At 37.9% G+C, this 13,558-nt stretch overlaps 1 protein-coding gene across 10 annotated transcripts in view; it reads left to right on the top strand.

Annotated features, from left to right (window-relative positions):
• Positions 1-7,707: 7,707 nt before the first annotated feature.
• The window catches only part of ADAM28 (ADAM metallopeptidase domain 28), a 68,107-nt gene continuing 62,256 nt past the window's right edge, over positions 7,708-13,558 (top strand). For all 10 annotated transcript variants that reach the window (XR_004625744.1, XR_004625745.1, XR_002144135.2 and 7 more), the window contains exon 1: positions 7,708-7,865. Coding sequence is in view for 3 of the 10 variants with exons in the window: in XM_011234090.3 (XP_011232392.1) it covers positions 7,811-7,865 (55 nt within the window). In the remaining 7 variants the exon portion in view is untranslated. The remainder of the gene's footprint in view (positions 7,866-13,558) is intronic.

Here is a 13,558-nt window from a genome sequence, read left to right as displayed (position 1 = left end):
ATAAAATTGACAGACCACTGGCAAGACTTATCCAAAAGAATAGAGAAAGGACCCAAATTAATAAAATTATGAATGAAAAAGGAGAGGTCACAACCTACACCAATGAAATTGGAAGGATGATAAGAAACTTTTATCAAAAGCTTTATGCCAATAAATTAAGCAGNCTGGAAGAGATGGAGGACTTCCTGGAAACCTATAAACTACCAAGACTGAAACAGGAAGAAATTGATTTTTTATAANTAAACTACCAAGACTGAAACAGGAAGAAATAGATTTCTTAAATAGGCCAATTAACTATGAAGAAATTGAGTCAGTGATAAACAACCTTCCAAATAATAAAACTCCAGGCCCAGACGGTTTTCCTGGGGAATTCTACCAAACATTCAAAGAAGAAATAATACCTATTCTCCTAAAGCTATTTCAAAAAATAGAAACAGAAGGAAAGCTACCAAACTCATTCTATGAGGCCAATATTACCTTGATCCCCAAACCAGGCAAAGACCCCATCAAAAAGGAGAATTACACACTGCTTTCCCTAATGAATATGGATGCCAAAATCCTCAACAAGATCCTGGCTAATAGAATCCAACAGTACATCAAAAGGATTGTCGTTCATGACCAAGTGGGATACATCCCTGGGATGCAAATGTGGTTCAACATTCGCAAATCAATCAGTGTCATAAATTTTATCCAGAAGGAAAAGTTCAAAAATCATATGATTCTCTCAATAGATACAGAAAAAGCATTTGACAAAATACAGCATCCTTTCCTGATTAAAACCCTTCAGAGTGTAGGGATAGAGGGTACATTCCTCAATCTCATAAAAACCATGTATGAAAAGCCTACAGCAAATATTATTCTCAATGGGGAAAAGCTGGAAGCCTTTCCCTTAAGATCAGGAACACAACAAGGATGCCCACTCTCGCCACTATTGTTCAACATATTACTAGAAGTCCTTGCAACAGCAATCAGACAACAAAAAGGGATAAAAGGTATCCAAATTGGCAAAAAAGAAGTCAAACTGTCTCTCTTTGCAGGTGACATGATACTGTATATGGAAAACCCAAAAGAATCCACTCCCAAACTATGAGAGGTTATAGAGCAATTCAGTAATGTGGCGGGATACAAAATCAATGCTCAGAAATCAGTTGTTTTTCTATACATGAATAATGAGCCTGAAGAAAGAGAAATTAGGAAATCCATCCCATTTACAAAAGCACCAAAAAACATATGTTACCTTGGAATTAACTTAACCAGCGACATAAAGGATCTATATTCTAGAAACTATAAATCACTCTTAAAAGACATTGAAGAAGGTACAAAAAATGAAAAATATTCCATGTTCATGGATTGGAAGAATTACATAGTTAAAATGTCCATGCTACCCAGAGCAATCTACACTTTCAATGCTATCCCGATCAAAATACCGAGGACATTTTTCAAAGAACTGGAACAAATAGTCCTTAAATTTGTATGGAACCAGAAAAGGCCCCGAATCTCCAAGGAACTGTTGAAAAGGAAAAACAAAGCTGGGGGCATCACAATGCCGGATTTCGAGCTGTACTACAAAGCTGTGATCACAAAGACAGCATGGTACTGGCACAAAAACAGACACATGGACCAATGGAACAGAATAGAGAACCCAGAAATGGACCCTCGGCTCTTTGGGCAACTAATCTTTGATAAAGCAGGAAAAAACATCCGGTGGAAAAAAGACAGTCTCTTCAATAAATGGTGCTGGGAAAATTGGACAGCTACATGCAAAAGAATGAAACTTGACCACTCTCTCACACCATACACAAAGATAAACTCCAAATGGATGAAAGACCTTGATATGAGACAGGAATCCATGAAAATCCTAGAGGAGAACATAGGCAGCAACCTCTACAACATCGGCCTAAGCAACGTTTTTCATGACACTTCTCCAAAGACAAGAGAAACAAAAGAAAAAATGAACTTGTGGGACTTCATCAAGATAAAAAGCTTCTGCACAGCCAAGGAAACAGTCAAAAAAACTAAGAGACAGCCCACGGAATGGGAGAATATATTTGCAAAGGACACCACAGATAAAGGACTGGTATCCAAGATCTACAAAGAACTTCTCAAACTCAATACACGAGAAACAAATAAACAAATCATAAAATGGGCAGAAGATATGAACAGACACTTTTCCAATGAAGACATACAAATGGCTAACAGACACATGAAAAAATGTTCAAAATCATTAGCCATCAGGGAAATTCAAATCAAAACCACACTGAGATACCACCTTACGCCAGTTAGAATGGCAAAGATAGACAAGGCAAGAAACAACAATTGTTGGAGAGGATGTGGAGAAAGGGGATCCCTCCTACATTGTTGGTGGGAATGCAAGTTGGTACAGCCACTCTGGAAAACAGTGTGGAGGTCCCTTAAAAAGTTAAAAATTGAACTACCCTATGACCCAGCCATTGCACTACTGGGTGTTTACCCCAAAGATACAGACGTAGTAAAGAGAAGGGCCATATGCACCCCAATGTTCATAGCAGCATTGTCCACAATAGCTAAATTGTGGAAGGAGCCGAGATGCTGTTCAACAGATGACTGGATTAAGAAGTTGTGGTTGATATATACAATGAAATATTACCCAGCTATTCAAAAGAATGTTTTCTCAACATTTGCTGCAACATGGACGGCACTGGAGGAGATAATGCTAAGTGAAATAAATCAAGCAGAGAAAGACAATTATCATATGGTTTCTCTCATCTATGGAACATAAGAACTAGGAAGATCGGTAGGGGAAGAAAGGGATAAAGAAAGGGGGGGTAATCAGAAGGGGGAATGAAGCATGAGAGACTATGGACTCTGAGAAACAAACTGAGGGCTTCAGAGGGGAGGGGGGTGGTGGAATGGGATAGGCTGGTGATGGGTAGTAAGGAGGGCACGTATTACACTGGGTGTTATACGGAACTAATGAATCGTCAAACTTTACTTAAAAAACCAGGGATGTACTGTATGGTGACTAACATAATATAATTAAAAAAATATTAAATAAAAAAGAAATTTGTTTTTCTCTGGTACCATCTTTCAATAAAGCATAAAACATGTTTACTAACAGACTCAAATTTACTTTATCTGGAATCAGACAAAAGTAAATAAACCTATGTTTAGTAATCAATGTTTCAGTATTTTATCTTATTTGGAACAGACTTAGATATCCAATGAATTCAACCAAATTTATCATTTAACCTAGCCAAACTTTGAACTTTTAGGTTACCAGAGATTTTGAAAGCTATTTAGAAATTTACCTACATACTATTTTATCTATTCAACCTACTTGTTCTTACCGATTACTCATGAAAACTGCATGAGACAGACAAAATCAACTATCATGTTAAATCCTTTTTGCTGACAAATTGGAACAGATAGAACATGAATTTAACTAATAAATTTAGGTAGGATAAATTTGATTATCTGTATTGTACTTGATGCTTATAACTCTAAAAAGAATACCCATATTAATTAAACCAACAAACTTAAACTAGCTTTAATACTGAATATTTTTCACATGATCACATGAACATGAAAAACATTTGACTTAATATTTTGAGTTTTAGAATACCTAATTCTTACAAGTGTTTGCCTTTTAATGAAATTAATTTTAGCAATACCATCTGGAGGGAGAAAATATCACATATAGACAGACACAATGAAAAACCTTATAGTGAAGATTTGTATTTCTCCTTGGTAACTAACCTCATGGAGGCTGTGGCTAGATTTTGAAGTATTTTTGTTAAAAGACTTCTCTTTCTCTTTTTAAATATTTTTAGTCTTAGGAATGGGGAATGATCTAGATAAGAGTTCCCAGAAATGTTGAAAAGCCTTGGCTTGTTTCTGGGGCCTCATTTCTAGTTTTTGCAAAGATTTGCAAGATAAGCACAGTTGCTTTCAATCCCTCAAGGAATTGGGTTGCCACCCAAATGACATTATAGCTTGGTTTACCCATCTGGCTCCATTTTATCCTGTCAGTGTTTTTAGAAGCTTCCAAGTTCCAATCAAAGTATGCATCCCACTCAGGTTGTTTAGTCTACTAGCTGGCTTTCTCAAGTTGGGTGTACATTAGATATTTTTTAGAAGAATCTCATTCAGGCCATTTGAGTGTTAAAATCATCCTTGGTGTAATATTAAATTTTTCTTTTGATCTCTTTCATCTGGGATTTTCTAGGCTCTACTTGAACAGAAGTATTCAGTCTGCCAGTGCATTTACCAAAGGGGGCTCTCTCTCTCTCTTTTTTCAAAGGGGGCTATCTCTTAAAATACTTCTCCAGACAGTTCCTTTTTTCTGCTGCTTGAGATGGGGCAAAGCCCTAAAGTTGATTTGTAGGGTAATTGTCACTCACCTCTCTGAAGGGACTCTCTGATTAAATATCCAGAGTGGCCACTGAACCTGTTCAACTAGTCGAGGTGCACAGACCCGATAAGGTGCCAGGAGGGATTCTCCTATGAACCTCTACCATAGGTTCTCCAGCAATACAGATGAGCTGGATCAGGTGAGCTGCTTCTGTCCACTGTGTCGCCTGCTAGGAGCTGGGGGAACTTAAAAGGGTCAGGCCAGAGGTCCATCTGAGTCTCCAAATCTGTAACTGAACTCAAAAGATTCACTGCTTGGAGTGCATTAAATTGAACATTACCTGAGGGAGTGTTGAAAGCAAAGAACCTTATACTACTTGTTACAAGCAAAGAGACAGGGAGATAGCTCTCAAAGTGCTCTTTTTTAAAAAAAAAGATTTATTTATTTATTTATTTATTACTTATTTGATAGAGAGAGAGAAAGAGTGTAAAGGGAGAGTGAGAAGGAGAAGCAGACTCCCTGTTGAGCAGAGAGCCTACTCTGACACTTGATTCCAGGACCCTGAGATCATGACCTGAGTCAAAGGCAGACTCTTAACCAATTGAGCCACCCAGGCACCCCTCAAAGTGCTGTATCTTATGATCCCACTTCCGTGGTGTCTCGTAATGCACAGAACAATGGCCGAACTACTGCTGAAATAGTTTGTTCACTTTCCCTCTTCCATTTCCTTTTCCCCACCATTTCTGATAGGATATCTAATAATACCTTGGACATTTTTTCCCCCCAGGGAATCCTTGTACTCACGTGCTTGTCTAAGGTGCTCAAAAAACCTGGCCAAGTCTCCCCACATAGAGGTGGTTGGCCAGCTTGGGGTTTCTTCCATAGACAATGAGCTTTCCCGAGCAGGACCCCTTCACCCATGCTTGTTTTATTTTTCCATCTCCTGGCTGGCTTGCCAATTGTGAGAAGATGGAGGAGGGGCAGTAGAGTATTCTTCAAACTGATAAGACATTTGGAGACCAAAAACAAAGCAGGACACTCCATACAGTTTACAGAGTTCTATTCAGAGTAACTTACTGATGGGGAAATCTGGTGGTCAACAATCCAGACAGAGACACAGCTATTTCCCACAAAGTCCAAACGTTTATCTACAGATTTTATAAAGTGAGGAGATATGCAGAAGACACGTGGTGAGGTCAATAAGTCTACATGCACTTACTTGATCGCTAACACTTAACAGACCCTGTGGTGCCATTTGTGCAAAGGAGTTGGGGGGGGAAGATATTATCTCTACTGGTTATCTAAACAACTTTAGGGAAGACCAGAACAAGCCTTCACGAATTTCAGTCAGGGAACACATTAACCTCCAAGAGGCCTGGAACATGTAGCACGGGGGGAGGTCATCTCATGAACATGAACAAGATGGAGGGCTAAATATGGAGTCACTATTGTCAGCACTTATACAGGGGCAAAACCAGACATAAAATCCCTTCCCATTCCTCCAGGCTGTTTTTGCTCCGACAGTACTGAAGTATTACCATAAACTAGTATGTTATTACATAATGTCCTCACTTTTTCTCATAGTTAATTTTTCATTGACCTCATTGTTCCTGCCTCCAGGAAGCCTTCCTTGCCCTCCTAGGGGTAGCCTCTGACCTCCGTGCCTAAATCTTTCCTAGCCCTATGCACAGTGTCTCCTAATATACAGGCAACACTCACTTTGCCCATCTTCATGGTAACTGCTCTTGCCCATATCCCTTACCAGCCTGTAAGCATCTCAAAGGAAATGACTACATTTTCAACTGTGATCTCAGTGTCTTACACGTAATAGGTACTAATGAACATGCATAGAGCTAAGGGGGGAAAATCATGTGGCAAAAAGTGGGCATAAGCTTTCTGTTCTCTGAAAAAGACAAAGAGGTAGAATTTGGATTGAAAGAAAAGAAACCTGTGATATTCCTAATCCTGTGGCTGAGATGTTCAGTAACTAGATTTAAACATTCCTTGTGGTTGTTTAGTTGATGCCTGTATGACATTTTGAGAAATCCCTTTTCATCAAAATCACTCTATTACAAAAATATGCTTCAGAATCCATAGAATAACACATAATTTTAATGGACCAAGAATTGGTGTTGTAGTCATAACCTCAGGATTGTCTCATAGAACTTGTATTTTGTAGGAATATATATGTAATTTCTCAGTAGAAATAAGACTGGGTGTATAAATCAGCTATTAGAATGTGTGACTAAGAGCTCAGACAATACTGAGTTCAAACTCCACTCCTGTCACTTACTAGATAGATGACCTTGGGCAAACTGCTTAACCTTACTTACTATAGAAAAGGAAGACAACTGAGTCTTAATCTTTTGAATCCTTTATCTTTTATATCTCAGTTTTTTAATCCACAAAATAGGGGTAAGATGGCATTTATCATACAGAAGTGTCATAAGAATTAATATGATAATAGGTTTAAAGGACCTGGAACTTAGTAAAGCAACTCAACCTTAGCTATTTAATTCATTGCACAGTGTGATATCTGGACATGCCGGCTTAGCATCATTACCACCAATGACAGCTCCTAAAGTTTTTCTGGAAATTACTCGTTTGGGTCTTGAAGGCTTTCCCCAACTCCTTGTTGTTAGTGATGATACAAATACCCTTGGAAATCTGAAAAACCTTGAGCTTGTATTGTTATATATTTTTTCAGGATGGTTCAAGCTCCCTGGAGCGACATCATGTGAGAATAGAATACGAGACAAATGGAAAATAATTTTTTTTCTTTTAAAGATTCCATTCATTTACCTGACAGAGATAGAGGCAGCCAGCAAGAGAGGGAACACAAGCAGGGGAGTGGGAGAGGAAGAAGCAGGCTCATAGTGGAGGAGCCTGATGTGGGACTCGACCCCAGGACCCCGGGATCACGCCCTGGGCCAAAGGCAGACGCTTAACCACTGCTCCACCCAGGCGCCCCTGGAAAAAAGAATTTTATGTAATAATTGGATTGGATTAGAAATTGCTTCACTGACATGTATGTGAAGGAAGAATAACATTCACAACAACTTGTTGACAACACAGCAAATACATATGTAAGTATTTATATGTCTATAATAATCATAATAAATACACACACTTGCCAAGGTTCATCAAAGCCAGTTATGCCAACGTAGCTTACTGGGCTATAGTAACATACTGAAAACGTACTCCTCCTGAGTGGGGAATATGGGAAAGCAGGAAAGAGAAACAATGGCTTATATTAAAGAAGTCTTAGAGTCAGGAGGCAGTCAGAACTTCCGCCCACTGTGCCATTGTCGCAGCACCACAGCTCCAAGGTTGTGTAACACCTTTAGTAAACACTTCCTGAAGCAGAGACAAGAATGAAGCCGGGAGTTTCATTCTGTCTCACTTGAGAGGAGGCAGGGACAGACCAGCAGTGCTCTCCCAGCGCGAAGGGCAGGCGCTGCGCCCCTGGGCTCCTCCAGCATGTTGCAGGGGCTTCTTCTGACAGCTGCTTTCCTCATTTCGCCAGTTCCAGCAGGTCGGTGTCTAATTCCTTTTCAGGTTCTGGTAACTATGTCAGTGAACTGTGTGTTTTTCATCTTCTCTCCATAGGGTTGTGTTTTTTTGTTTGTTTTGTTTTGTTTTGTTTTTAACCAATTTTACTAACCAGTTGGGCTGGTTTTGATCTGTTGTTTTGGGGAGACTGTGACTGATGTAAGCTCTCAATGTAAAGAAAAAGCAAGGAGACGTCTTGAATTGATATGTCCGATCTGAGAAAATATAGAAATCAGAGGGAAAATGTCATACAGCTTAATTTAAATAGTGAATATGATCTTCGAGTCAAAAAGTGAAAACCATCAAATCCCACCTTATTTTTAGAGCAGTAAAGATGCAGCGGATTTGACTAGCTATCGCTGTGGAGAAGGCTTTCAAAAGTATCTGCTGTTATTATCCAGACCAGTTTGGCTGGTCCTATTCCTTTTGAGCGCACATTTTTATGTTTAGCCCTTCCATAACTGGTGATAATAAATGTCTAATTAGAAATAAACAGTTGACCGATTCAATACTTATAAAGCATTGTGGTATTACTTGGTTAAAACAATTTTGCTGCTAAGCTTAAACTGATAATTCACTTCCATTTTGAATTCAAAAATTCAAAAGTAGAGGAATTTTATTTCCCAATAATAAATCACTTCTAGCATGTCTCTCCGCTTCTGAGAAATTTACTAATTAGATTTTGGTTAAATTAGATTGGGTAACATATTTCCTTAGCTTATTTCTATTTCTAGAGTTTATTTAAGTCACCACATTAGCTTTAGTGCCTGGAAATAGCAAACCTTTTCTTGGCTTTTAGGATGCTTGCCAGGACCTAGTAATGGGAACAGATTATCAACAAGAAGTATAAGGTTAGGGAAGGAAAGATTCTCCTCCCCCTGCATTCACTCAGCACTTTGTCACCAAAAGTGATTTTCCCCACCCCTGGTTTCTGATTTGTTTTCCAGACCTATGAAGGTTTTACTTAATATCATTAAATATATAACTGTACTAGGCATTTAAGTTATTGACTCAAAATTTCTTTTTTTTTTTAAGTTTTTTTTTTATTTTTATTTATTCGACAGAGATAGAGACAGCCAGCGAGAGAGGGAACACAAGCAGGGGGAGTGGGAGAGGAAGAAGCAGGCTCATAGCAGAGGAGCCTGATTTGGGGCTCGATCCCAGAACGCCGGGATCACGCCCTGAGCCGAAGGCAGACGCTTAACTGCTGTGCCACCCAGGCGCCCCTGACTCAAAATTTCTACTTTGTGAGTCGAACTTAAAAGAAATCTTCTTTCTCTACATTCTCCAAAAGTGCTATCCCTAAAAATTCTTTGGGATCCTTTATTTAGTTGGTACATAGAATTGCTTGGGAACTAGTTTTATCCAACAGCATAAAGATCAAGCAGGATCTAGTAACAGAATCACATAGCTAACCCTGGAGTTCACCCACATGACAGCCGTTTCAGTAAAATTGGGCATATGATGGGGCACTTGGGTGGCTCAGTTGGTTAAGCATCTGCCTTCAGCTCAGTTCATGATCTAAGGATCTTGGGATCGAGTCCTGCATTGGGCTCCCTGCTTGGTGGGGAGCCTGCTTCTCCTTCTCCCTCTCCCGCTCCCCCTGCTTGTGCTCTTGTGCACTCTCTCTCTGTCAAAAAATAAATAAAATCTTAAAAAGAATTTGGGCATATGAGCTGATTGTTCCCCTGTCTTTGCATTCACAACATGGCACCAAGAGATAACTTCCTTAGAAATCATGCCTCAAACCGTAGATCTTCAAGTACTTGGTGGAGGGGACAGAAGTTCTGTAGTGTCTTTTGTGAGAACAGAGGGACATACAGACAGGTGTCCCTTATCTTCCATCTTGAACAGACAGCCACTCCTTCTCTTTACCTTTCATCTTGTATTTTCAACTATCTCCTTGGTATTATTCCCACTGATATTATTACCACATGGACTTATTTCCCAGCCAGAATGTAAAAAATAAAGCAATTTGTATTTTCCCATCTCTTCCTTTTTGTTTATCTGTCCCCATCATCTAAAGAAAAAAATATTCACCTCTGACTAATGACTTGTGCTCAGTTTCCATATACATGAAATGAAAGAATGAAACATAATTAGGCCAGCTGTTTGCATGCCCTTCACCATCCCCTGAGAGAAATAACTTATAGGATTTCATCATAGGAAAAAAAAAACCCCAAATACTTAAAAGAACGTGACAGTTGCTTGGGGTGAGAATGTAAGTGCAATGACAAAAGCGAAAAGTCTTTAATATATTCTAGCAGGGTGTCTAGGGGGTACAGTACTTTTTAATTATTTTGTTTCAAATTAGCAATTCTTTCTTGTCTTCATAAGGTGACTAGATGACCCTCAAAAGTATTTATAATTTAATCTTAATAGCCAAAATGATAGACTTAATCAGGATGTGTTTTCCCTCAATGGTTGTACTCACTTTTACTACACTATATTTAAAATCACCAGATAGTTGAGGGGGGACAGAGAAGCCCAGATCCGAAGTCAGTATTGAATAAACTCTAATTCAGGTCTTAATGTCATGTGTTTAGTTTGGAAAGACATTTTTTAAACAATTTGGAACAGATCTGAACAAAAATGAAAATGCCAATATTATGTATTATGGACTAACCTCCAAAATTGCCCCAAACTCATTAAAAATAAAGTAGCAACCCAGACCAGGGCCTGTTATATTAACCTTGTCAATGAGTTTTAACTTTTCCAAAACTTATAAATAGTAAAATAATTATCTAACCCAATCCAAAATAATAGTTTTATTTTTTCTTGATCTAGTTTTGCTTGTCAGAAGTAATCCAACATGTGAGTTCTGTGGGAGAGAGAAAGCAAGTATTAAAATGAATTAGTAGAAACGTATTGTGTTACATCTCAGATTTGTATAATCCCTGGATGGCAGTTAGTTGTGTTTATTCCACAGGCTTCAAAATAATTAGCCTGATGTTATTCAGCTGGGACGAGGCTGCGTCATTTCCATCAACCTTAAGGATGAATGAGCCAAACAATAGTTAGGTCTGTTGAGTTTCTCTAACTGCTGTCTAATTTGTTATAATTCAAGTCTCATTCTTTCAGGGTCCTTCTTGGTTTCATAAAACTAAGAGCCGTTAAAAGAAATTCTGTTTCTTTTAGAGAATGTACTCTGTTGCAAGAGTTTGGGAAGAGATGAAAATCTGTTGATTTCAAACTGAAGAAAATGAGAGGGTGAGGGAGGCTTTTTAAAAAATACTCTGGTTCATTTGTTGATTTATTTTGTTTGTCATTTGGAAGTGCTCAGCTATCAAAGACTTGGGAATAAATTTCTCCACTAATTTATGTATTTGACTCCATATTTAAGTCAATTGGTAATTTCTGATTTCATGAAACATTAAGATTTAGATACTAACTAGAAGGGTGGAGATGAGTGTATATTTTAAGAAAACTTGCAGTAGTTGTATTGGCCTGTTTCCTTCAACACTTCTGAATGGGAAATGTGTGTGGGCTATCATTTTTTGCTTTTATAAAAGAATCAGTTATGATTAGCTATTATTTTATGACCCCAGGGCAACTTGGACTAATATTTACTCCCAGAATAATGTGTGTATAGGATGAAACCATTTTTCATACAGCATTTTTAGAATTACTCTGGTTGCAACATTGGTGAATATATGGCTTCATGAACTCCATATTAATGGGACTAATTGCATTGATTAGACACAATCCACTAATCAGCATGTGGTTGCCTTATGGTATGATTGTTTTGTTTATGGGTTTACAAGAAGCTCCAGGGAATTGTGTCAATACCATTAGTTCGTTTTTGGCAAGGGTAATTTTCTTACCTTGCGGCATCTTATTATTTTGAAATAATTATGGTAATTATAAAAATTTCAATGCATGGAAAGAAAATAATTGATAATATTCCTCTAGGCTTTTGAATTTCTGTTATAATTTTTTATAAAGCAATGTTATTATTTTCCTTTACCAAAAATTAATTAAATAGAAGTAAAAATGCCCAGTGATTATCTCTGTAACAGCAAGAAGTCATTGAGGTACCTTATGTAGTTCTTGAAGTCTTGACTATGTAATGAGACTCATTTTATCACAACCAATTAAAACTTTAGCCAAATGATCATCACCTCTTCAAAGAGATTATGGGGAGTTCTGTATTTATTTGCATAAAATTATAGACTACTTAACTGTCCTTAAAGATAATTTAATCTGCCCTGTCTGTTCAAACAATTAAAAGTTCAAGAATTCTAGGGTTGACTCCGTAGTTTTAAAGGGGTTTGAAATGTTTTTAAGAGTAAATCTTGAGGCAAAAGCACCCCAGTGTTTATAGCAACAATGTCCACAATAGCCAAAATGTGGAAAGAGCTCAGATGTCCATCAACAGATGAATGAATAAGGAGGATGTGGTATATATACACAATGGAATATTACTCAGCCATCAAAAAAGAGTGAAATCTTGCCATTTGCAGCCACATGGACGGAACTAGAGGGTATTCTGCTAAGTGAAATAAGGCAATCAGAGAAAGACAAATATCATATGATTTCAGTCATATGTGGAATTTAAGAATCAAAACATGAACATAGGGGAAGGAAAGGAAAAATAAGATGAAAACAGAGAGGGAGACAAACCATAAAAACCTTTATTTATTGATTGATTGAATGATTGATCTGAGAGAGAGAGAGCACAAGCAAGGGGAATGGCAGGCAGAGGGAGAAGCAGGCTCCCTGCTGAGCAGGGAGCCCAATACAGGACTCGATCCCAGGACCCTATCATGACCTGAGCCAAAGGCAGATGCTTAACTGACTGAGCCACCCAGGTATCACAACTATAAAAAACTCTTACTCTAGGAAACAAACTGAGGGTTGCTTGAAGGGGGAGTGGGGGATGGGGTAACTGGGTGATGGGCATTAAGGAGGGCACTTGATGAAGCGAGCACTGGGTGTTATATGCACCTGATGAATCACTAAATTCTACCTCTGAACCTAATAATGCACTATATGTTAATTAAATTGAATTTAAATGTAAAAAAAAAAAGAGTAAATCTCAAGCCAGTGAAAGAGAAGTTATAGCATCTCTTTAATTGTTCATTTTTGACCTAATGAGTTTTTAACCAATTTAATTACTTTTCCTATTCTTCGAGTTAGAAGTAAATGGCTCTTGAGTGGTTAAGTGTGTTCAGCCATCCTAAAATGATAAAAAACAAAAAGTTGACATAACTAGGAATTTTTTAAAGATTCTGTTTCAGTTTCTAAAGAAAATTTTTAAAAATAAATATTCTCTGGAGTATCATTGGGCTAAGTGTACAAGTCATCCAAGATGACTAACAAAAAAATGGTCATTTTTATTTGTTAAAAGATCAGCAGTAATAACATAAATTTATATTACCATAGAATTTAGCTTTGAGTAATTTAATGAGCTGGGATTATCTTTAGAGAGCACTCTAGTCATGACACAGAGAACTAAAGACTTTCCAGTCCATAGTGTTAGTAAACTGCTAGGCTGGGTCCATACTTTGGTTCCTACTGCGTCTATATTGTGGGTAGACCAGTAGCCCCCTAAAAAACCAAAGAACTGGTCTATTGACGTTTCCTTAAACACTGCTCTACCCCGAGGAAGGACTCCATCAAGTGGGCACATAAAAGAGAAAATAAAAAATCAAGTGTTAGCTTTGCAGAGACTCT

This window comes from Ailuropoda melanoleuca, chromosome 5 (genome assembly GCF_002007445.2).
Source record: "Ailuropoda melanoleuca isolate Jingjing chromosome 5, ASM200744v2, whole genome shotgun sequence".
NCBI classification, from domain to species: Eukaryota; Metazoa; Chordata; class Mammalia; order Carnivora; family Ursidae; genus Ailuropoda; species Ailuropoda melanoleuca.
The sequence above is the reverse complement of the archived record's forward strand: the minus strand, read 5'-3'. Positions and strand labels throughout refer to the sequence as shown.